The sequence below is a fragment of the Colias eurytheme genome, chromosome 30 (assembly GCF_061535395.1).
Source record: "Colias eurytheme isolate Ceu_HAF_F1 chromosome 30, ilColEury1 Martin Lab GWU primary, whole genome shotgun sequence".
NCBI lineage: Eukaryota > Metazoa > Arthropoda > Insecta > Lepidoptera > Pieridae > Colias > Colias eurytheme.
Window position 1 is genome coordinate 4,029,124 of NC_143009.1, and position 25,012 is coordinate 4,054,135.

Genomic DNA, 25,012 nt, shown 5'->3' on the forward strand with positions numbered 1-25,012 from the left:
TGTGGTTTTATGAAACCACGGTAAAAGTGAAACTGTTCGAACGGTTCCGAACACTGCTTTGTGGAGCGCATGTCACGTGACGGTCGGCTGCCGAGTAGGTATACCTACTCGGCAGCCGCGATACACGCGACATGCGCTACACAGACCAAAAAGTTTGAGACGATGTAATAAAAGTTTCACTTTAAAAATTGAACTATTAAATGTCTCATGAAAAACTCAAATTATATAAGTAGTTAATAAAAGATGAACATTTTATATCCGGATAACATTCGAAATAAATGCCTTGTTGAGTTGTGCTGTGTAATGTTTTATTGTAATTTTTCAATTTGGAATTTAAAATATATCGTTTAAACGCTAAGTTTAAACGCCTTTCCAAAAAGCTTTGTGGCTGACTGACTCGGAAACTCATTTGCGTTTTCGTGGAAATATTGGAGTATGTACGAATGTCTGTATTCAAGTAATTGGTAAAAAGCATTTGCAAAGGTACTTGTGTGGTGTATAATTGTGGTTTGCAATGTAAACCAACATGCGAGCGAACAAGCGAATACTACACAATGATTACACGCAAACTTACACGCAAGTGAGTGACCGGGGTCCAGGCTAGGTACTTAAAATATTATTTTAATAAAAATAATAAAAATAATCAAATAATAAACCAAACGCAAAAGTATTTGATCGGCAATAAACAACTTGCTCCTGATATGTTACCAACACAAGAATGTTTCCACAACAAGTTACTAATCGTTGTGAACTAAGAAGTCGATGACGCTTTATGATCCATAGAATATAATTATAATTATATAAGTTTGTTAAAATTAGCAAATTCAGCTAAATTACTGAACTAAAAAATTAAATCACCTAGAAACCACAGACTAGAAACTCCAAAGTACAAAAATAGCCTGTTTTCAAAATATGTCAATGTCAGAATTTCAAATTTCTATTCTCCAACAAATCTTCAAACTTCCAAAGTCCAATAAAATTTTAATATCTTTGATTATATATGACTGCCTGCAGTTTTGTCTATTTAAATCAATCATAATCATAATAGCGGTAATTAAATAAACCGAGCAGAGTTCAAGACAATAATATACATTTCTATTCAGCGAAGTTGCGACAGTATGTACCTACAATAAACAATAATAAAATATTTTCTGTCAAGTCAATTTGTCAAATATATAGTAATCTGCTGTGGTAATCTGTGTGTCAAGTAATGCTTATTTGACCGAAGTAAACATTCAATTAAAGGAATTAAGGTAGTAAATTGTTTCTTTTTATCAATTTTTTTATTAAAATCGCTTCGTAAATCAAGAATGAGTAATTAATTTTTTGTTATTATAAGAATTATTTATTCTAAGTATAAATAAACTTTTTAAAATAGATTTTAATCTTGACAGTTCAAAGTTTATTTTGTGGGCTCTTTTGTTGGTTTCACAGTACAATATAAAATAACTCTGTGAAAGTAAGTATTGTCCTTTAATTTTATCATTACTTATATTTTTTAAATAGTTTGAATTTATATATTTTATAAAAAATAAATATAAATTTTAATAATTATCAGCTAAATAATAATGTGTTTGAAATATTTGAAAGTAATATGTATGTTTATCAGCCATCTGGTTTCCATAACACAAGCGAAAGATTAGTAACGTATCAGATCGTTTCGAGTGTGAAAATTGTCCTGAAATATTTATTTATTTATAATTGGTCCAGTAGTTCCTTAGATTAGCGTGTTCTAACAAACAATTTCTTTAGCTTTATATAATTACAGTAGATACAGTAGATAAGTATAAAAATACAGATTATTATAAAAAATAAAATATACCAAAAATTATTTTATTTTCAGCAATGGCGCCTCAAATAACTGTCGCTCAAGGGACAATGCAGGGGAGAGAGTGTACGACACCATGTGGCAAAAAGTATTACAGTTTTGAAGGTATACCATATGCAAAACCACCTATTGGAGAACTTAGATTTAGGGTAAGTGTTAAAATCTTTATTAAATAATAAATAACTTTATTGACATTAAAAAATAGGTTCAGCTTATATTTGAATCCATAGGCTCCTGAATTAGTTAAATACTGTGTCTCAATCTTTATTTATTTAACCATTTATTGTACCACCATTTAAGATTACAATGTACAATATATAATATATAGTTGTATAGATGTGAGGATGCGATAAAAATATCTTTATTTATTACGTACTAGCTTTCCGGCCGCGGCTTCGCCCGCGTTTTCAAAGAAAAACCCGATCCCATAGGATTTCCGGGATAAAACCTATCCTATGTCCTTTCTCGAGTATCAAAATATCTCTATACCTAATTTCATGCAATGATGAGTAACAGACAGATAGACAGAGTTACTTTCGCATTTATAATATTAGTATGGACTAGCTGTGCCCCCTGGTTTTGCATTGTAGTAAAATGTGTAACTGGCCTTTTCTCCATATAATATAAGCTTAATTTAATAAAAATAATGATATATTACTGTTATAAATATTGAAGAAGGAGAAGAAATATCTTTTGTGGTCTCATAGTGGGTTGATTTCTAAGGTGACGTGGGGACAAGTTAAAAATTATCCGTCAAGACTAAATGTAACTGTATTTAAAATAGTAATTAATAAAGTTGAAAGATCCTTGCAAATGACCTTCTAAGCGGATTAAAACAATTATTTTCTTATTCAATTATGTTAACACCTATGTAATTGCTTTGTTTTTGTTAATTACGTCAATATGAAAAGAGTCTCATTTTTTTCAATTCTACAGTTTAACAACAATTTAAACCTTTAAAATTGTTTACAAGCTACATGTCAAGTAGCATATAATTTAGTTTTTAATTGTTTTAAATTCCAGGATCCGCAAAAACCAGAGCCATGGTCTGGTATCCTAGACGTAACGAAACCAGGTAATAAAGCTGTACAACTTAACATGGCAGGTACCATAGAAGGCTCAGAAGATTGTCTATACCTCAACGTATATACGCCGAGTTTGCCATCGGAAAAAATAGAAAAACTGCCAGTGCTATTCTTTGTGCATGGCGGTCGCTTTTTGGTTGGCTGCGGGGACTATTACAGGCCAGACTATTTAATACGTCATGACGTTGTCATAGTAACCATAAACTACAGACTAAGTATATTCGGATTTCTCTGTCTTCACACGAGAGAGGTACCCGGTAATGCCGGGGCAAAAGACACCATTATGGCACTAAGATGGGTCAAAAATAATATAGGGAATTTCAATGGTGATACTGGCAACATTGTCGCGTACGGAGAAAGCGCGGGAGCGGGAATCGTTGACTCGTATTTGACGTCCAAAATGGCGGACGGCTTGATCAGTAAAGTAATCTGTCAATCGGGCAGTTTACTGTCAGATTTGTATCTAATTGATGAAGATTATGTGGGAAAAGCGAAAGAAATTGCCAAAAATATGGGCGGAGATATTTCCGATACTAAAGAATTGTTCGATTTCTTCTCTAAAGCGTCAGTGGAAGATTTAATTTACGCATACACCATGTGCGAAGCGAATCGAGACCCGTTTATATTAAATTCCTATTTGCTTCCCGTAGTCGAGAGAAAGTTCGAGAACGTCGAAGCATTTTTCGATGAATACCCACTCGAATCGATAAGAAATAATCGATATAAGAAATTACCTAGAATCATGACGGCGGCAACACATGAGGCTGCACTATTTATACAAAGAAACGAAGATGGCAACATTAACTTTAGTAAAAACTTACGTACGTTCGTACCTCGATATTCATTTATAAATACTGAGTCACCTAAAGCGTATAAAATCGAAAAACGATTAAGACAACTGTATTTTAAAGATGAAAATACTGAAATGGGTACTCTAGAAGAATATTTAGCATTAATTTCCGATGCATATTTCTTAAGGGACATAGTATATGATACCGAAACGCTGGCGCAAAATCAAAATAATGAGTATTTCTGTCGATTCGATTATCATGGTAATATGAATACTAGGGTTATGAAAAAGTTGGGTTTCAAAGGAACAACGCATGGTGATTTGATACAGTATATATTTTATAAGGAGAAAAAGGCGAAAATGTGCACGGAAAACGATATGAGGGTAGTTGATTTGTTGACTGAAGCATGGTGTAATTTTGCAAAGACTGGGTAAGTATTTTAAATAAATAATAACATTATACTTTATTTATTTTTGTGGCATTAAATTTATGGGAAAATAATCGAACTTATTTGGGATTTTAAAGTGAAACTTTTATTACATCGTCTCAAACTTTTTGGTCTGTGTAGCGCATGTCGCGTGTATCGCGGCTGCCGAGTAGGTATACCTACTCGGCAGCCGACCGTCACGCGACATGCGCTACACAAAGCAGTGTTCGGAACCGTTCGAACAGTTTCACTTTTACCGTGGTTTCATAAAACCACACAACATTTTTGTTAAATAATTTTAATTCATGTTGTTAAACAATGACAACACTTTAGTATAATATCTTATACAAGCCATTGCTCGCTCTGCTGAAACGGTTTTCTTTTGTAAGGCATTCATAATTTATAACTATTATAATGTCAAATCGAATACCAAAAATCATTCAAAATGGTTCAGCCGTTCTTTCGTTATAACTTATAAGTCGTGTTAGCCAATACGATGGTAAACATGTTAAATAAAACAATTTTTTATGGCATTGACCTACTTTAAGCAACTATAGACTCAAAATCGGATCGCAAGCGGCGTTGTATAAAACATTCATTGAAATCAAGACCTTATTTCGTGGCAGTAATGTTCAAAGTCTATTATATAGCGCATAAGTAAACTCTGCTTAAATCACACATAGGCAGAGTTTTGCATTGGACAGTTTTTGAGCGTGATTGTGAGTCGAGTTGTATATTGTAAGTCAATGATTACGTACAGTTTTAATGCATAAAAATTTATGTTTTTTTATTTCAGGAAACCAACATGGAGAAATCAAGAGATAGAGTGGTTGCCTTACTTAAAAAATAAGAGACACTGTTTAAATTTAGGTCAGTCTAATATTCAATGTATTCCCGTGCCTGAATATGAGAGAATTAAAGTCTGGTTCGATCTAATAGGGCAAAGATCGAAACTATGAAAATGTGATTTATTTTATAGAAGTATAAAAGTTATTAAATTTAATTTATATATAAAAAAATACTTGTGAGTAGTACTTAATATTTTATAGGTGCTGGTAATTCCAAATATAGTTTGTAGGTGCTGTAAAATTTTTAGATATTTCTCGTTTTATTTTAAAAAAGTTATTATTGACATTTTACTCATTGGGTAAAGGGCTTTCGATATCGGTTTAAAGTTTTTTGATATCTGCAATAGTTACGGAATAATCGCCTGTGTACACTTAACGATTACACCATAGAAATCTAAATAACAAGACACATAGAAGTGCTATAATGTCATAATTCGTATGAAAACCGCTGTCGCCAAAATCAACACATTCAAACCGAAAGCTAAACAGTACACACAAGTAAACTATGCCTTTTATTGGACAGCTTGATTTTAGTGAAAACTAACTTATCTATTAAATTAAGCTTTTGAATATGTATCCTAACGCACGAATTTACGGTTTATTTTAGAATAACATCCCTAAGTATATGAGACTTTTTGCTCCAATACGAACAAACGTGATAATAAGAATGGTCGACTGTGTCATTCATTGTTATTTCGATTACTATGGTGACGCTCGTAATACTTGTAAATATTCTATAATTTTAAGGAAAAACGGCATTATTTCTAAAAAAAAATATTTTCCGATGAAATATTATTCCTTTATAAGTATAATTACAACTTGTGGAAGAATTTCCGCAATGGGAATTGCTGAAACACACCATGTATACACTCATACGTCTCCAGAGCAACTGAACAGTGACGAATGCACTGGTGTTGTGCAAATCACCTGAGTGGCGACAAGGTCACGCACGCTTACGACTTCTAGTGTCTTGTTATTTAGATTTCTATGGATTACACCCAGTATATATAGGACGTAATTTTTGGACCTTTTTGACAGCTGTTGAAAAAATTTCTTCATTACATAGCTTAATTATTTTTGAATGGCATGGGCTATATTAATTATTATTAGTACCGTGTTTGATTAAATGGTTTAAAATTAATTTTCCGTCATAATCCATAATCTATACATATAATAAATGTGTAGAAGGGTCAATTCTGTACATTGAAAATATTGAAAAAATAAATAGCAGGGGGTGTTACTGGATCGATACCAAACCCAAATATGTGATTAAAAAAATTTTTGTCTGTCTGTCTGTCTGTCTGTATGTTCAGGCATCACGTAAAAACTAACGGTTCGATTTCGATGAAACTTGGTATAATTATACCTTATTATCCTGGGCGTAAAATAGGATACTTTTTATCCTGGAAAAATACGTAAAAAAAAATTAATCTTAATTTTTCAGTTTTATCCATAGACGTTGTTCTGTAGAACCGCAAACACACGTTGCGTATTATTATAGGCCTAGCCGTATTTGGGTCCAATAGATATTTATAAGATGTCATTGTCAGAGTTACTCAAAATGGAGAAATAAACCATCCACGCGAAGACCGACATCCGCGCGGACGGAGTCGCGGGCGGAAGCTAGTCTTTAAATATTATACTTATTTGTGTCTGTTTAAAATGAATATACAAAATGTTGCATTTATTTTTATATATGTACTATGCTTTATACTGCCCAAAATATGGAATAAATATGTTAAAATATTTTTTGTTCGTATATTAAAGTTATGTGTTTGTTTGTGTGTAGTGTTAATTTGTCTTTTTGTAGAAATGACATGGGTTAGATTCGCCTGCTACAAGTTACCATGGTAACCGTGATTTTCAAGTGTTATATTTTATTTATTAATTTATTAATAACAGATGTATAGTGGCATTACTTAGTTTAAAATAAGGGTATAAGGCTGTTAAATAAAAATTGGACATTTATATCGATAAATGTAGGGGATAGGGACAGAGAAAGCTACTTTTTTTTGTATACTATGTAGTGATTATGTTATATTCACGTATTCTATGTTATTATAAAAATGATATTATAAGTAAAAAGGTATAGATAGATTACCAACACAACATTCGATCTACAAACACGGCACACTAACGCACACACGATTAGACGTCAGAGTGAGATGGCATGATTCAGCTATCGTGAGCGAAGATGAGATAAACGATGTTAAATGTGGCGAATTAGCTACTTGTTATGAATGTACTAAATGTTACTTAATTCATAGTTATATAAGACTGTAATTCATTTATTTTTATGGTGGTTGATTATTTTGACAAAGAGGTAATTTTAAAAAACACTAGACTAAAGAAAATGTTTGTAATAAAAGAACACTTAGAAGGTTCTAGACTTTGACAGTTTATAATTAGTTAGTAATTACGTTGTTTTTTTTTATATAATTTGACGCATGTATAGTTTTCCTTGATTCAATGTTTCATTATCTAGTCACAAAATCAAATACGTATTGGAATTATACAAAAAAAAGCTGTCATAAAAATTGGTAAAAATATGTTGATCTTAATTTCCTAATATTTGTTTATTAATTTTAAATGGTGATTGAATAAATTATTTTAACAGACTGATTTGTTTTATTCCTTAAACAATGAACATTTCAAAATATTGACCAGAATATCCTTACTATATTATTATAAATGCAAGACTAGTTAGTTCTTCTTTCCTGTCGCAACGGAGTGATTTTATGGTACCCTGAATCTTAATACTATTATAAAGGCGAAAGTTTGTATGGATGTATGGATGTTTGTTACTCTTTCACGTAAAAACTACTGAACCGATTACAATGATATTTAGCACACATATAGAGGGTAACTTGGATTAACACATAGGATAGGTTTTATCCCGAAAATCCCACGGGAACGGGAACTATGCGGGTTTTCCTTTGAAAACGCGGGCGAAGCCGCGGGCGGAAATCTAGTACAAATATAAACTGACGTAGAAGCGATCTATGCGAACAAACTAGCGGTTAAAGACGTTCCGCGTTATCTACATAAACATTCTACACACAAACATAGTAACAAACGCGTTCACGTACTCCATAGTGAGACAAAGATAGGACAAACATTTTAACCAGTAGCCGAAGATTTACAAACGTAACCCGGCTAATTAGCTAACTTCAGACGGGACGTGTTTTTACGCGTATACCTTCTGCCTCAGTTTATAATATATGTATTACTAGCTTACCGCCCGCGGCTTCGCCCGCTTTGTCTAAAACCTAATAAATTATAGGTACTAAAACCTTCCTCTTGAATCACTCTATCTATTAAAAAAAACCGCATCAAAATCCGTTGCGTAGTTTTAAAGATTTAAGCATACAAAGGGACATAGAGACAGAGAAAGCGACTTTGTTTTATACTATGTAGTGAAGATGGTATCTATATTTGTTTTGGAGTGAGGATAGGTAATTAGGCTACTTTTTAGTACAATAAAAAACCTCATTTCCATTATGATGCGCATTTGAATCATTCGGGAATATAAGAAATCCAATAGATGGCGCTATATTAATGTGTCAATTTTCATTGATAACGTGGGGGTCAGGCAATAGCTTGTTTTATTAAAATGTACCTCTATTATGCTTGTAGTACATGAATCTATTGCTTTTTTTTGTATTTTCTATATAGATACGTACCTACATATTCTCACACATTAAAATAATATGCTATCCTACTAATATTATAAATGCGAAAGTTTGTGAGGATAGATGGATGTATGGCTGTCTTTTACACTTTCACGCAAACACTACTGAACCGATTACAATGAAATTTGATATGTAATTAACAGAAGACCCAGAATAAGACATATGCTACTTTTATGGCGGAAATCTCACAGAAACGGGAACTATGCGCATGCGCTCTATGAAATATGAAGCCGCTGGCGGAAATCTAGTAAGCCATCATTTCTATCTATTGAGTGAAATTAAGCAAATTTGGCTGTTTTTCTAAAAAATATAGGTAGAAAATAAAACACAATATACATAAAAAATGTCTTTATTAAACGTCACACTGCAAACAAGGAAAAAATTGAGATTCATATAATATTCTTATGCGTGTATGTATGTCAAAGCTTAACAAACAGTTCAAACTTATTACACTATTATTAACGTTTTTGTATCATAAAATAAATAATATTACTACTTAAACGACTGCTCAATAAGGTTGTTTACTTCACGTATATATGTTTGTATCTCCAAAACTTCTAAATAAACATACACATTTGGATGTATTATTAGAAAAGAGGTAAGTAGTTGTAAAAATGACAAGTTAAATAGGAATATATTTTTTTTATGATACAAAAAACTTACACCAATCGTTAAAAACATTCGAAAAAAACCGTGTAAAATTTTGTAAAAATCAATATAAAAATTAAGTATAAAACTGGATGGACTTTCACAGTCTAAAAATTACAAAATTTGGAATGTTAAAAGAGAATTAATACAATTGCCAATTATTATATTAAAATACATTATTTAATAATCATAGATAATAATAATAATTAATAATTGACTTAAAGCAATGAAGCTGCAAACTATATAGTCTATATTTAAATGCATGCTGTCTCTCTCTAACGCCATACAAATCAGGTTAGTTAGAGCGAGAGAGAAGTATATATGTGAAAAAGTTATATATTTTGTATGGTAACTTAAATTATATTGGTCTTGCCACAAAACAATTTAAACACAGTCTAACTTTAAACCAGGGATCTGTCACTTTAATAGTTGTCTATGTGAAATACGACAAAACCAGATTAAAGAGAACCCGCGCTTAAAGTTAAACCCTGTTTAAAGTTTTTTGTGGTAAGACAGTATGTTTTTATGAGAACACCTTATAAATTGATGGGATGTGGTGTTAATAAAGGGTTTTTACCGCTGATATGTCCCTGATAGCCTATCTGTCACTTTTGGACGTAAATTTTAATTATTTTTTTCATTTTAACTGGTAGATAAGGGGGCGTCCATAAATTACGTGAGGTGTTTTTTTAAATTTTCTGCATGGGTGAGAAAAATAATAAATTAAACAGGTTAAAGTGTATAATACCCTTTATAGGGCAATTTTTAAATTTCACTGATAAATTAAGACTTATCCTAAACAGGCATCGAACCTAGGACACCATTACTACGCTCATATAACCACTATACCAAAAGACCGATATTATTATGAAACACGCATTTTCCGCCAAAATTCTTTATGAGAATTAGCTGCCATTTCTAAGAAATGCGATCCAACTAAGAATAGGATCGATACAGCGCCATTTTGTGACGTCATAGGTGTAAATTAGAACGAATTTACTCCTATAACGTCACATAATCTAACTTAAAGTTGGTTAATATTAGATGTTATGAGATAAATACAATATACAGGCATTGAAATGCCATAAAAGATTTGTATGTAAAAGAGGATTTTTAAGTGAATCGTTTTTCAACCTATTTCAAAAAAAGGATAAGGTTCTCAATTCGACTTTATTTTTTGTTGTTTTTAACGGTCATTTGACGGCGTTATATTATAGGTTTTGTTAAAAAATAAATTTTAAAATTACATTTGACACATATAAATGTCATTGACGTTCCTATTCTTACTTGGATCGCATAGTTAAATATTTTAATCTACCCGCAATAATTTCACATCGCATCTAGTGGGAATCTTATTTCTACTAATTATACAAAAATATAAAATTACACGCTAAATATATCGAGGTTCAATCTACACTATATTCGAAACATCATCAAAATTTGTACATTGATTCTTAGGCTCAAGAAATATCCCATTTTACTTTAGGTTTTATTTTTAATCATGCTATCTCGCTTACACAGTATTTGCTTCTATTTCTTATTAAACTATTAGTCTGTCTGTCTGTCAGGTTGTATCTCATGAACCGTGTTAGTTATAAAGATACAATATTCGGAGACGATTTATTTCTGTTGCCGATATAACAACATACGCAACGGTTTGTAGGGTCATAAATTGGATGTAAACATTTTTTGCCGTTTTTTTTTAGTTTATTTGTAGGGAACACTTAGTTTCGAGAGTCAAACTCGCACTTGACCGATCTTATTTCTCTTACTATGTGTATATAAGTGCAAGTAAGATAGCATGATTTTGAATACCTTAAACAACTCGGGTTACTTATGTATTTAAAATTGAGCAATGTATTATCTGCCTTTTTTATACATAAAAAATCATTTTATATAATATGTATTATTCTGTTGTTTTAATATAATATATTATAGTTTGTTATCAAAAATTATGAAATTATCTGTTTGTTCTTTAAATATATGAATAAAGCTATTTTCTATAGTATTACATATATGTATTATTGTTTATCTTTTGTGAAAGAAATTCATCAAGGCAGTAAAATATTTCATTTTTAGCCATAGTTGCAATGCAATCACTATAAGTGTCATATCATTGTTATTTTTTATTTTATTGATATTACATGTATACCAATTAATTATTTTTGTCAATAAATAACAGCATTTAATTTATTTATATCTTCAATTTATTTTTAAGTCATCATAAAAGTCACTGTGGAAAATTTTAATACTTTCAATACATTTTTATATGTCATTGGCATTATGTTAATTTGTATTTAAAATAAAATAAATTTTAAAATTATTCAACGTACTCGAACCAATTTAAACATTAAAATTGACGAACTGACTTTCAAATACTTAAACTCAGTTATTTAGCTCAAAAATAATGTCAACTCATAATTATTAAGTTCATGTTGATAAAAAACGCCAAACTCAATTATTACTAATATAATAATTGAGTTGACACTCAAAATAAATCAACACTTGAGAAACTCAAATACAACTCAAAAGTCAAATGTTCAGAAACTAAATGTAAATAATTAAATTACACTCAATTTTCCATCTCAAAAGAGCTCAAGTAGATACGTCATACATATAAAATATATAATAGATATGTTGTTGATATGTTTGTCTGCGTGATTCCCATAAACGAGCGGATCGAGGCGTAGTCCTGAATAATTAATGTCTGGTATTGGCGACTCTGGAATGTTAAAAATAGTTATTAGAGTCTCTATTGCTTTTGTGTTCTTAATTATATGACGAGCTTTGTTAGGGTGCTGAAATATGTTGAGCTGCACAACAAGTAAAAACATTAGTAACTGAAATAGTCAATTTTTGCAAAATAACATAATAATCGTACTTGTAAATATGTAAATGTATTTGCCATTTATTTATGTAATGCTCCAGTAATATTTTGATGAATCCATACTTTTATAACATGTCAAAATAAAATTATCTACTAACTAATTCAACACTAATATTCTACTATTACTATTTTCTATTATGCTTCATATGCACTAAAACATTCAAAAATGAGTACATGCTCAACCTGAATCATTCTTCATAAAACCAACTACAAAAGTAAAACCAACTGTAAAAATAATTAAATCTTAAAACTAGCTGAAAAGAAACACATTATTTTAGTGACGACAATGTCGATAATAGTTTGACAGTGCACTGCGCTGCGCTCCGCCATTGCGTCGGCCATTATAATATTAAGGGTAACCTATTAAAAACTCGAATTTCTATTACCCGAATCTTAAAATCCCGAAAACGGTTGTTAGAACTTTTAAAAGACAGATGTAGTGAATGACAACTTTTTAAAATTCCTTTTTTAATTTCCCAGATGAATCAATTTCCAGATACACCAAAACCAGATTTTTAAAAAGTATATTTTTGTTTCCCGTATTCTCATAATCCAGATATAGTTATACCAGATTCTCAGAATACTTTTTTTTGTTTCCCACCGTAACATTTTCCAAATAAACTATTACCAAATTTTCATAATCTTTTTATTTAGTTCCCATATAATCGTATAGCAGATAAACTATTGCCAGATTTTCATAATCTCTTTATTTGGTTCCCATACAATCGTGATTATACCTTTACTATTGCCTGAAAATAAACATTACCAGTAAGTTTTACTTGCCTATTACAGAAAGGTTTAAGTGTCAAATTCGACTCAGTAGGTTAGGTTAGGTTTGAACTGTGACCCTCACGCACGAGCCGAGCGAGCGAAGCGAGCGTGCCGCGGCAGCGGCCGGCGAGTGCCAGAACCGACTCGCTATTGTTTTACTTGCCTATTACAGAAAGGTTTAAGTGTCAAATTCGACTCAGTAGGCTAGGTTAGGTTTGAACTGTGACCCTCACGCACGAGCCGAGCGAGCGAAGCGAGCGTGCCGCGGCAGCGGCCGGCGAGTGCCAGAACCGACTCGCTATTGTTTTACTTGCCTATTACAGAAAGGTTTAAGTGTCAAATTCGACTCAGTAGGTTAGGTTAGGTTTGAACTGTGACCCTCACGCCAGAACCGACTCGCTATTGTTTTACTTGCCTATTACAGAAAGGTTTACGTGTCAAATTCGACTCAGTAGGTTAGGTTAGGTTTGAACTGTGACCCTCACGCACGAGCCGAGCGAGCGAAGCGAGCGTGCCGCGGCAGCGGCCGGCGAGTGCCAGAACCGACTCGCTATTGTTTTACTTGCCTATTACAGAAAGGTTTAAGTGTCAAATTCGACTCAGTAGGCTAGGTTAGGTTTGAACTGTGACCCTCACGCACGAGCCGAGCGAGCGAAGCGAGCGTGCCGCGGCAGCGGCCGGCGAGTGCCAGAACCGACTCGCTATTGTTTTACTTGCCTATTACAGAAAGGTTTAAGTGTCAAATTCGACTCAGTAGGTTAGGTTAGGTTTGAACTGTGACCCTCACGCACGAGCCGAGCGAGCGAAGCGAGCGTGCCGCGGCAGCGGCCGGCGAGTGCCAGAACCGACTCGCTATTGTTTTACTTGCCTATTACAGAAAGGTTTACGTGTCAAATTCTACTCAGTAGGTTAGGTTAGGTTCGTGCTGCGTCCCCCTGGAAGGATTTCGTTTTTCTGGATATCGTTTATTTGAATTTCAAAAATCTGGACATTGTTTGTCTGGATATCAATTAACTGTATTTCAAAAATTTGTGTTTTAAAAATCTGGCTTTCGTGCATATGGATTACGGTCATCTGGATTTTGTGCATTTAGATTTCGTATGTCTGGAACTCATTCGTCTGGATTGTAAAACGTCGTACAAATGAAGAAATGGGCAAATGAAATTCGGAGTTGCGATTATATGGAAAACAAAACTTCGAAATTTTAAAATTCGGGGTTATGAAAAAATGTCCAAACGTTTTCTGGATTATGATATTCGGAATATTAAAATTCGAGATTAAGATAGGTAACCAATATTAAGTTACTTAAAAAAATTATAAACACGATTTAAGAAAAAAAAAGTCGTTAACTGTCCACAATCCAACCCACCGCCAAATAACTAATCAACAAATAAAAAAAAAAATCAATTCAGATATTTTTTTCTTAAATCCCTTCACTGGCCACTCACAACTCAACCCACCATTATTTTTTAATCTAAAAAAAATATTCAACTTCCACTGGCCACCAACAACAAAAAATGTGTGCGTGTACTAGTGTACACACGTAAGAAGTGAAACTTCTTTATGACCTTATTTATCAAAAAATAATTTACTATATGCAACTTTACAGAAATACGTCCATACACGCGTGGTAGGGATAAGAAAAAGATGGCGCGTAACGGAAAAATGTCCTAATATTTTTTTCCAACCCCGATAAAGAAGTTTCACTTCAAAAACAATGTATTTATTCATCTCTTCACTGGCCACTCACAACGCAACCCACCACTATTTTTTAATCTAAAAAAAAATCTTCCACTGGCCACCAAAAAAAAAAAAAATTCAAAATTCAAAAAAAGAACACGCCACTCACCTAAAAGCGTAGCACACGTACGCAGCGAGCAGTAGCGCGAGCGTCTCCGCACCGGGCGCTAGGCTTGCCGCCGCACCGTAGCGGGCTTGCCCACAAGCCGGCGGGCATACCGGTATTATCGTTTCTACGTAACAAACAGACATGCTTACATGCGAAAAATCGGCAATCATCCTACTACTATTATAAAGGCGAAAGTTTGTAAGTATGGATGTATGGATGTTTGTTACTCTTTCACGCAAATACTACTGAACCGATTACAATGAAACTTAGCACACATATAGAGGACTTGGATTAACACATACTTAGGATAGGTTTTATCCCGGAAATCATACGGGAACGGGAACTATGCGGGTTTTCCTTTGAAAACGCGGGCGAAGCCGCGGGCGGAAATCTAGTATTAAATAAATCAAATTATGAAAAAAGAAACCAAGCGACTTGAACGAAAAAATATAGTAAAATAAAAAAAACACGTTCAAAATGGGCGTCTATATCATTTTAATATGACTAACTTATAGTTTTGTATGTAATAGAGAAGAAACTATAATATAGTATTGTCTCCGCGCTGAGCGCTAGGCTATTATCGTTTCTACGTAACAAACAGACATACAGACATGCTTACATGCGCAAAATCGGTAACAACAATAAAAAAAAATCATCATCATTGAAAATTTTCACCTCAAAACGTAAAATCTAATATAATTACTATCAAATGCGTTGCCTACCTTACTGGATATGCATGGGACTACTATACTTCATATTCTACGCTATAAATGCTGCTGTATGCTCTACTCGACTCAAGAATAATAACATTTTATTTATACCATACATGCTATAATTCAACTAACTACACAATTCATAAAAAAATACTATGCAAACCAATCACGATTCAATTTAACTCATTCACAATTTAAAAGAACTACATCAAAACAATATATTCAAAATTCTTATGCCTAAGTTTGTAATAAAAAAATCTACAACTCAAGTCTCTTACAAAAAATCTCCCCCCCCCCCCCCCATTTTTTTCGTCTATCCGTCTTCCCATACATACCGAACAGCTCGACCTTGCCCTCGTCTCTGCCCAACTTGTTCTGCGCCTTGCAAGTGAATAAACCGTACTGCCGCTTCTCTATAGTGATAACTCGTAGTGTAGTATCTGTGAACTCATCGGCTGTCGCGAAATGGGATATTCTGGGAAAAAATAATGATTTTTTTATGTAGAAAATCTAAAAATAATGGGAAATATTATAGGCCGGGAGATACTGACAGATAATATGGGGTCATTTGTATCTGAACAACCATAATAGAAAATGGCCAAATGACCCGACCGCCATCTTTGATACGTCATAGCTACCCCTCCATACCCTAGGAAGTGACTACCGAACGTTTTTAAGCTATTGCATAGCTTCTATCGCGGGCCTTGAGCGCGGGGACCGAATCTAGAAATTCCGTAACGAAAAAACCTCACGCTCCCCACGGGGACGGGCGCGGAGGTGTGGCTTGAAGGCATAGCATGCAATAGCTTTACCGCGGCAGTCCCCGAGTGACACACGTCTTTTTTTATTTATTTATAATACTGTATCGTACAAAACAATGTAAGGAAATCTATTACAAATTACAATCTAATAAGGTACAAATATTTTGCACATTAGGCGGCCTTATTGCCCCACAGCAATCTCTGCCAGGCAACCTGGTAGGAAAGGAAATGAAATTTGTATTCAGAAAAACATGCCGATTAATTGGATATCAGTAGGTGGAGGTAAGTCCTACGGAAATGAATTTTATTTTAATCGGGGACCGTACTAATACAGACACACAAACATTTATATAGATATATACACTAGCGGTCCGCCCCGGCTTCGCCCGTGGTACCTACATGTTTAAACTCTCCTATCTCTCAAGTTGGATCGAACTGCACATGGTGTGCGAATTTTATTATAATCGGTTAAGTGGTTTAGGAGTCCATTGAGGACAAACATTGTGACACGAGATTTATATATATTAAGATGACGACGACGACGCGGTTGGCGCAGTGGTAAAGTAACTGCCTACTGAGCCGACGGTCCCGGGTTCGATCCCCGGTCAGGGCAAATATTTGTGTGATGAACTCAATTATTTGTTCTTAGGTCTGGGTGTTATCTATATATGAATTTATTAAATATTATATTTATCGTCGCCTAGTACCCACAACACAAGCCTTTATTGAGCTTACTGTGGGACTAGGTCGATTTGTGTAATAATGTCCTTGTCTAGGCATCCGCCTAGAGACAGCGACACAGGGACGGCATCAAGAAACCGGTTTCCCGAACGAGCGCCGTCCCCGCGCCCCACCTCAGAGCCGATGCCTCGCTCTCTTCTACCTCGAGCGTCGTACGTGACACACGCCTCCAATAAGCGTGCTATTGTCTTCTTTTATTTTGTACGATTCATTATACTTATCATCAAATATAATTTAAAGAACCTTTAGATGGTTTTCTTTTGATACCCCAAGACCCCAGTCTTGACAGTCCTATAATATTTATTATTTATTTTATTTATTTACTTACCTATAATGCTGGTTATTAGACAGCAACACTTCATCTTTAACCCAAGAAATGGCCGGCGGCGGGTACGCTTCAACGTGACACTCTAAGTCCATATCGTATTGTAGTGCCTGAAAAATTAATATTTTTAATATAATAAATATCTAACTATAGTAATAAAAAATTGGTTGTCTGTAAAGTCGGTTTACTGACGATAGTTGAACGTGACAACGTCCGATTGTGCTTCTTTGTCGCTCGTTCCACGCTCTCGCTTGCACTTCAAGCCTTACATGGAACGCCTCAGAGCGAGGTAACGCCGCATGACTTATGTTTTTTCGTGCGTGCAGCCGGCTTTATCGAATTATAAGACGTTGTCACGTCAAAAATAAAGCAAAAATTTGAAAAAAGGTTCGAAAAGTGAATCAAAAGAAAGCAATATTAGTTATAAAAGCGTAAGACGGTTGTTTTTTTTAGCCCTTATATTCCATACGTAAGACGGACACCATTCCAAAATATCAAACATGCTCAACGTTAATAATCAAGTTTTCACTTCTGCCCGCACTCCCCCAGTGCAACCCGTCTTTTTTTTTATTATTTCCTCTCACCTGCCCCAACCTCGGCCTCGGCACGGTAACAACAGGGGCAAATTCGACTTCCAAATTGATATTCCGCCTTGCCCCTTTGCCCACACCGTTTTCAGCTACGCAGTAGTATGTGCCCCGGTCTTCTTTGTGCACGCGGGGGATTTTTAGAATGTTGCCCCTGGGAAAAAGATTAAAATAATTTATAAGTACAGTGGAATCCGTTTATAATAACTTTGAAGGGGAATATCAAACACGTCATAATAAACGGACGTCATACAAAGCATTTTGAAGAAAATAAACAATCTACTGTTTTTGTTAGTATTTAATACAGAGAAACAAAATAGAGATGATTACACATTGAGACTCAAAACAAACAAAAAATAGTGTTGTCGAATATCACAATTTTCCCACACAGAAATTAGTGTTGAAAGTTTTAGAATTCATTTCGGTCAGTATAACCGGACAATTCATTAAAAATTGGTCACAATAAACAAAATCATTTTATCCGACTTTTATTAAGAATTTATATGAAAACCAAACTTTGCTGTGTAATACGTCATAATAAGCGGTTGGTCAATATAACCGGAGTCATAATAAAAGGATTCTACTATTATTAATTGTGAAGAAGAATTTGATATTTTCGCGGTGTGTCCCTTAGACACAAAACTGAAAGAATAGAATAAATTCGATCGCTCTGGCGGGTCACGAGTGGCTGAGTTGGTCAGGCATCCGCCCCGGAATGGCGCGAAAGTAAAGGTTCGAGTCCCGCCTCGTGATAGAATTTTTTCTATTCTTTATAAATGTATAACATAATGGTACGGGAGCTACTAACGTTTTAAAAAAAGTCATTTTAGTATAGTTGGGTTTTTGATATACTGTTTCTCTTGCTATTTCGGTTAGAGTCCGGACTGTCTGGCTGGTGGTAGTGGTTGCGTTTATTAGTGCGCACAGGAAAATATAAGTACTTAACTTTAAAGTCATTTATTAACGCGTAATTTTTTATCTTTTGCCTTTACATAAATCCATCAGACAAAAATTTTTTATTGCAAGACGTTTTTTTCGTTGTTAAATAGGTGCCATACGCAATTTTTTTAATTAAAATGTCATCGAAATAAGTGAAATTACATCAACATGCCTTTAGGCAAAAGATTAAAAATTACGCGTTAATAAATGACTTTAAATTACGGATATTGATGCGCACTAATAAACGCAACCACTGCGGCCAGCCAGACAGCCCGAACTCTAACCGAAATAGGAAGAGAAACAGTATATCAAAGAACCAACTATACTAAAATTCTCTCTTGTCAACGTTGCTAGCTCCTATACGATAACATAGACAGCTCAATCATGTTGCCATATAAAAATAATAACTAAAATGTACAAATTACCGATAGATAGAGCCACCGGTCGGCAAGATGGCGTTGTTCTCACGGCGCCACGATATCTTCGGTGGCGGGAAACCGTCCGCGTAGCATTCCATTTGAGTGCCTGGAAATGTGTAATAAATAATCTATACTAATATTATAAAGAGGAAAAGTTTGTAATTGTGTATGTATGTATTGTTTTCACGCATAAACCTCTTAACCGATTTTGATGAAATTTGGCACAGACAATCTTTAGACCCTGAGAAAGAACATAGGCTACCTTTTATTGCGAAATATGTACCACGGACGAAGCCGGGGCGGACCGCTAGTTATGGTAATTATTGATGACAAAGAAAAAAAAACTGTTAATAAGTAACTGAAACCTAAATTACATGTAAATAACTGTTATTTGTACAAAAATCTACTTCACGAGATTATTAAGAAAAAAAATAGTGATCGTATCACTATTTTTGAAATAATTCTTGTTCTATTTTAATTAACAAGATTTTTGCTCAGCCAATACATAATTAATGGATTAGTTTTCACGGCGATCCATATCTTACAAAATCCGCCATTTTTTCAAGCTACGTATGGACGCTCTTTATACAGTTTTATATACGGAGAAAAGTACTTAAAGGAAGAAAACTTACTTTATTTTTAAAAAGAAATAGAACTGCATTTAGATATTTTTAAAAAAGTTACATTTCTTTCTTACAATTCAAACAAACAAAGTAAAAAGCCGGCCACGTGCGAGTCGGACTCGCGCACGAAGGTTTCCATTCTATGGGGACCTCCCTTAATATTTTACTTTTTTAATTTTTAGTATTTGTTGTTACAGCCGCAACGGAAATACATCATTTGTCAAAATTTCAGCTTTCTAGCTATCACGGTTTATGAGATACAGCCTGGAGACAGACAGACAGACGACGAAGTCTCAGTAATAGGGTCCCATTTTACCCTTTGGGTACGGAACCCTAAAAATAGGTTTTACACTCATTTTTTGTAAAAAATATAATCCGTAAAATATTTCCTCTTTAAAATTAATTAATAAAAGCATACTAACTCTCCATTTCACTGGTAACAATCGACCTTGTTGAATTATCAGATATTATGGGAGGTCTTCGCACTTGCAACTCAACCTCGGCTGTTATTTTATTGTTCACTGTTATAATCACTTGGCATTGGTACCATCCTGCGTCCGTTTCTTGAATGTCTTTGATCTGAAATTTAAGTTTGGTTTTATGGCATTCAAATGCTTCATAAATATAAATTTATAAAGAATATAAAAAATTCGATGTGTCCCTTAGACACATAAAACTGAAAGAATAGAATAAATTCGATCGCTCTGGCGGGTCACGAGTGGCTGAATTGGTCAGGCATCCGCCCCGGAATGGCGCGTAAGGATGCGGGTTCGAGTCCCGACTCGTGATCGAATTTTTTCTATTCTTTATAAATTTATGTCTTTGATCTGTTGGATAAAATGAATGAATGAAAAATTCTTTATTGCACACAAAAATACAGGATTAAAAAATAAGAGCGGATATACATATATAAATTAGTTAAATAACACCATTTGAAGTGATACAAGGCACGTTGAGAGTAAACTTTCAAGGTCGCGTCATGGTAATACGTTACGTCATGGAGTAAGATGACGATTGTGGTACCCATGTGGTACCTTGAATCATGCCAAAGATTTACGTTGTATAAAATATTAATGGAAATTAACACCTTATTTCGTAGCAGTAAAGTCTATTGTATCGCTCATTAGAAAACCCTGCTTAATACAGATGTAGGCAGAGTTTTGTTCCCGACAAATTTGAAGTGTGATTGAGTGTCTCGTTGTTTATTGTGTGTCAATGTTTTGTCAAATTTTTGAAGTTCTTTAGCCGCGTTGAGAGTAAAATTTCACGGTCGCGCCATGGAGTAAGGCGTCTTTGAATATTGCCAAAGAAGTTTCACTTCTGACACGTGTGCTCGACACACACGCTTTTTTATAATAAAACTTTTTCTAAAATATCTTACCGATAGAGTATAAGTAGCAGACGCGTCATCATATCGCAGAGAGAACCTCGAGTCCCGAATAATAAGACCCGAACTTGTGGAGAGCGGTAGGGACTCTGTTGTTTTTAGACGATCGTATTTTACCTGAAAAGAGAGATATATTAGCAAATCTGGTGAAATAAACTAGTATTGATAAAAATTTATTAAAATCAATGACGAATCTCATCATCAATGTGTACTGTATTTTAAAATAACAATGGCCGTTGCGCGCGTTATTTCACTCTCATACATAAAACAGATTACTTATTCATTCCTGACTTTCGTTTAGTCATTTTGGTTTGTATTACGTATGTTTAACTTTAAAAACATGTGAGATTAAAATTTATTATTTTACTGTACATATTTTACTAATGGTGGTTTATACTTTATATCGCATTTTTTAATCCTTAGGCATTTTAATGTTTTCCTTCGATGAATGGAGCAGTGGAATTGTTTTTGTTATGCAAGAAGATTCTTTTTAACATTGGAAAGCTATACCTACTTAACTATGGTTGATGATATTTGTAAATATTGAAAATTTTTTAATATTTTCTGTTCTTTACCTTAATTCAAGCCAGTGGCTTTAACCACTCAGTCATGCATACACGAGTTAGGTGTTATATTTTTTTTTACGCTAGGTTGCTAAACTATAACCTCATTATATTAATAAATTTATCTACAAAGATAGTGCTGACCCCCGACTTTCTCTGCTGATAATATTTAATATTGTTGTTGTTCTTTGTTTTTATGTTGTTGATTATTAAGAATTTAGTAGGCCATAGTTTATCGCTAAAACCTATATTAAAATAAACAAAGAAATGTCTTATGAATATACATTTTTTAATTGCCTTGTTTAGTTTTATGTAATAAATTAAGAGAAATGAAACAAACATGCGTGCATTTACACTTTAAATTTAGTACATATTATACCTATTATAGTTTAAAATATAAGCAGTTTTTTGTGTTTTTTCAAACTATGTCAAAGAATTTATGTTTTTCTACATGTCTTGTTCACCTTTGAATAAAATAACATAGGTCAAAACAATAACAATAACTGAAATGAAAAACAAAACCGGTCATCCTCAGAATTTTTAATACAAAATTGATTAAACAATTTTTCTAGTGTGATGTGACAATTGAATTTAATTATAAGTTTTCAATTAGCATACATTTCATTAAAACTGTATGCTTCTTGAAAAAATTTTAGTTTCCATTTACTATACATACTTTCTTTAGAATCACTGTCTTCTAATATTATAATTAATATGAAAGTATGTTTGTTGATTTGCCTGTCTTTCACATCACAATAGACCAGTTTTATCATATCACTAGCGGTCCGCCCCGGCTTCGCCCGTGGTACATATTTACGTTTTCTTTACATAAGAACCATCCTCGTACTTCAAGGAATATATTAAAAAAAGAATTATCGAAATCGGTCCACCCGTTCACGCGTGATGCCGTGACCAAAGAAAACTGGTTTCATTTTTATTTATATAGATTACTAGATTTCCGCCCGCGGCTTCGCCCGCGTTTGCAAAGGAAAACCCGCATAGTTCCCGTTCCCGTGGGATTTCCGGGATAAAAACTATCCTATGTGTTAATCCAAGTTACCCTCTATATGTGTGCTAAATTTCATTGTAATCGGTTCAGTAGTTTTTACGTGAAAGAGTAACAAACATCCATACATCCTTACAAACTTTCGCCTTTATAATATACTAGCGGTCCGCCCCGGTTTCGCCCGTGGTACATATTTACGCTTTCTCTACATAAAAACCACCCTCGTACTTCAAGGAATATAATAAAAAAAGAATTATCGAAATCGGTTCAGCCGTTCTCGAGTTATGCGCTTACCAACACATTTTGCGATTCATTTTTATATATAAGAGAGAAGATATTAGATTAGATTGTACTAGTGAGACATAGCCACATAGGCTATTTTTTTACTATGGTATAACATCTCATTCCCATGAGAATTAAGTTAATAGAAATAAAAGTGTATGGGATAAGAAGCGGGTTTAAAGCTATTGTTTTTCTTTTTTTTTGCAACCTAGGAGAGAGAAGTAGGTAGCTACTGATATTATATAGTTAAATATGACTGACTAGCGGTCCGCCCCGGCTTCGCCCGTGGTACATATTTCGCAATAAAAGGTAGCCTATGTTCTTTCTCAGGGTCTAAAGATTGTCTGTGCCAAATTTCATCAAAATCGGTCCTGTAGTTTATGCGTGAAAACCATACATACATACATACAAACCTTTCCTCTAAAATATTAGTATAGATATAGGCTACTTTATATGGTGAAACATATAATTCCTGTGGTCCTTTGACCAGCAAAAAGCTTGTAGGCTATATTTGTTTTATTTTCAACCTAGGAGACACTATAAGAAGCTTACCCATAGCACTGGATAGTCTTGCCCATAATGCACAGAACAGTCAAGATCAACTTGACCGCCAATGTCTCTAATCTGTTCCTGTGTTATGTGCGATATGGTTGGAGTCCGCTGACAGTTGGCTGAAAAAGAATAAATTCAATTTAGAGCTAGCGCGCAAGAGCAACTTTTGTCTCCGCAACTATTTTGTCTCTCCCATCAACTCTATAGGAAGTTGCGTCGCTACGTGCGCACTTTATTACTATTTACTAGCCCATTAGGCGGCAAAGTTATTTTTTTTTTTCGTTGTAAAGAAAGTTGTGGTTTGCTGGCTGGAAAAGAATACTGTTTGAATTTCGAAAGCTATTGTTTTTTTTTTGTAAGTTTTCATTACTGGTATATTTTTGTCATATACTGAAGATTATGTATGACTTCAATAGTCAGGTATGCAGTTACTTGCAAGCTTGCAAGATTTAGGTTTTATTATACATTTAGTTAGGTATATATTATATTTAGGTACATAGTTTTTTCTGTGTCCAGTTGATTATTGAATAAGAATATTGAAGGCAGTGAAACTGTTTATTATAATATGACATGAATTGATGAATAAAGAAAAACAGGCATGTATATAAATTTGGAAATTAGATATAAGGAAATAAGATATTGCTTATAATGCCAGGATGGCTTGTTAGTGCTTATAGTGCCGGGAAAATAATCTGAGCTATAAAGTAAAGAGGCTCTTGCATCATAATCTGCCTTCAATACACTATTACACAAAATTAAACTGAAAAAATAAATAAATATCGGTCTTGTACTCATTGTTGTCATAAGAAGATATTTATATTAACGTAAAAATAGGAAAAAACAACATTTTGTACGATATTAGAAAAATAACACCAAATGTTTGTAAATATTGATTTCGTATTTACTAGACCAATTTTTACATTTTATATTAAAATATAAGTTAATACGACATTTCAAGTGTGATTTTTATTACATTTAATAAGAAATTTAAGCAAGCAAACAAAAAAAAACAACGTAAACAGGGTGTGTCGAGTGTCGTCTTAAATTACGCTAAAAAATAAAACGAGACTCAAATCCGATGTCATAATAACTAAAATACACTTAAATATCAAAGATTTAAGATGTAAATCGCTAATAATAACCCACCTATAGTAGTTAAACATAGAACAACCGCCACACAATTCAAAATAAACCACGCCATTTTTTTATCAACAGCGCACCACACCTTGCAAGCGCTTTCGATTTTTGATTGTCGAATGTCGATTGAACAAAATTGTTCGGTGGACCG

At 33.8% G+C, this 25,012-nt stretch overlaps 2 protein-coding genes across 3 annotated transcripts; one reads left to right on the top strand and one right to left on the bottom strand.

Moving 5' to 3' along the window:
- The first annotated feature begins 947 nt into the window (after positions 1-947).
- Positions 948-5,359, top strand: LOC149895787 (esterase FE4-like). Of its 2 annotated transcripts, none has more exons than XM_090118523.1 (5): positions 948-1,152; positions 1,202-1,253; positions 1,844-1,977; positions 2,852-4,134; positions 4,928-5,359. In XM_090118523.1, the coding sequence occupies exons 3-5, from the start codon at positions 1,846-1,848 to the stop codon at positions 5,088-5,090; spliced, it is 1,578 nt and encodes a 525-aa protein (XP_089974649.1). In that variant the 5' UTR covers positions 948-1,152; positions 1,202-1,253; positions 1,844-1,845; the 3' UTR covers positions 5,091-5,359. The 2 variants fall into 2 exon arrangements, with proteins under 2 accessions (XP_089974649.1, XP_089974650.1); XM_090118524.1 differs by lacking the exon at positions 948-1,152 and adding an exon at positions 1,395-1,459.
- A 5,981-nt stretch (positions 5,360-11,340) lies between these two features.
- Positions 11,341-25,012, bottom strand: Lac (septate junction protein lachesin). The gene is made up of 10 exons (XM_090118592.1): positions 24,871-25,012; positions 23,725-23,843; positions 21,316-21,438; positions 20,357-20,513; positions 19,318-19,417; positions 17,951-18,107; positions 17,370-17,476; positions 15,875-16,014; positions 14,827-14,950; positions 11,341-12,041 (listed from the first exon to the last, which is right to left on the bottom strand). The coding sequence occupies exons 1-10, from the start codon at positions 24,923-24,925 to the stop codon at positions 12,020-12,022; spliced, it is 1,104 nt and encodes a 367-aa protein (XP_089974718.1). The 5' UTR covers positions 24,926-25,012; the 3' UTR covers positions 11,341-12,019.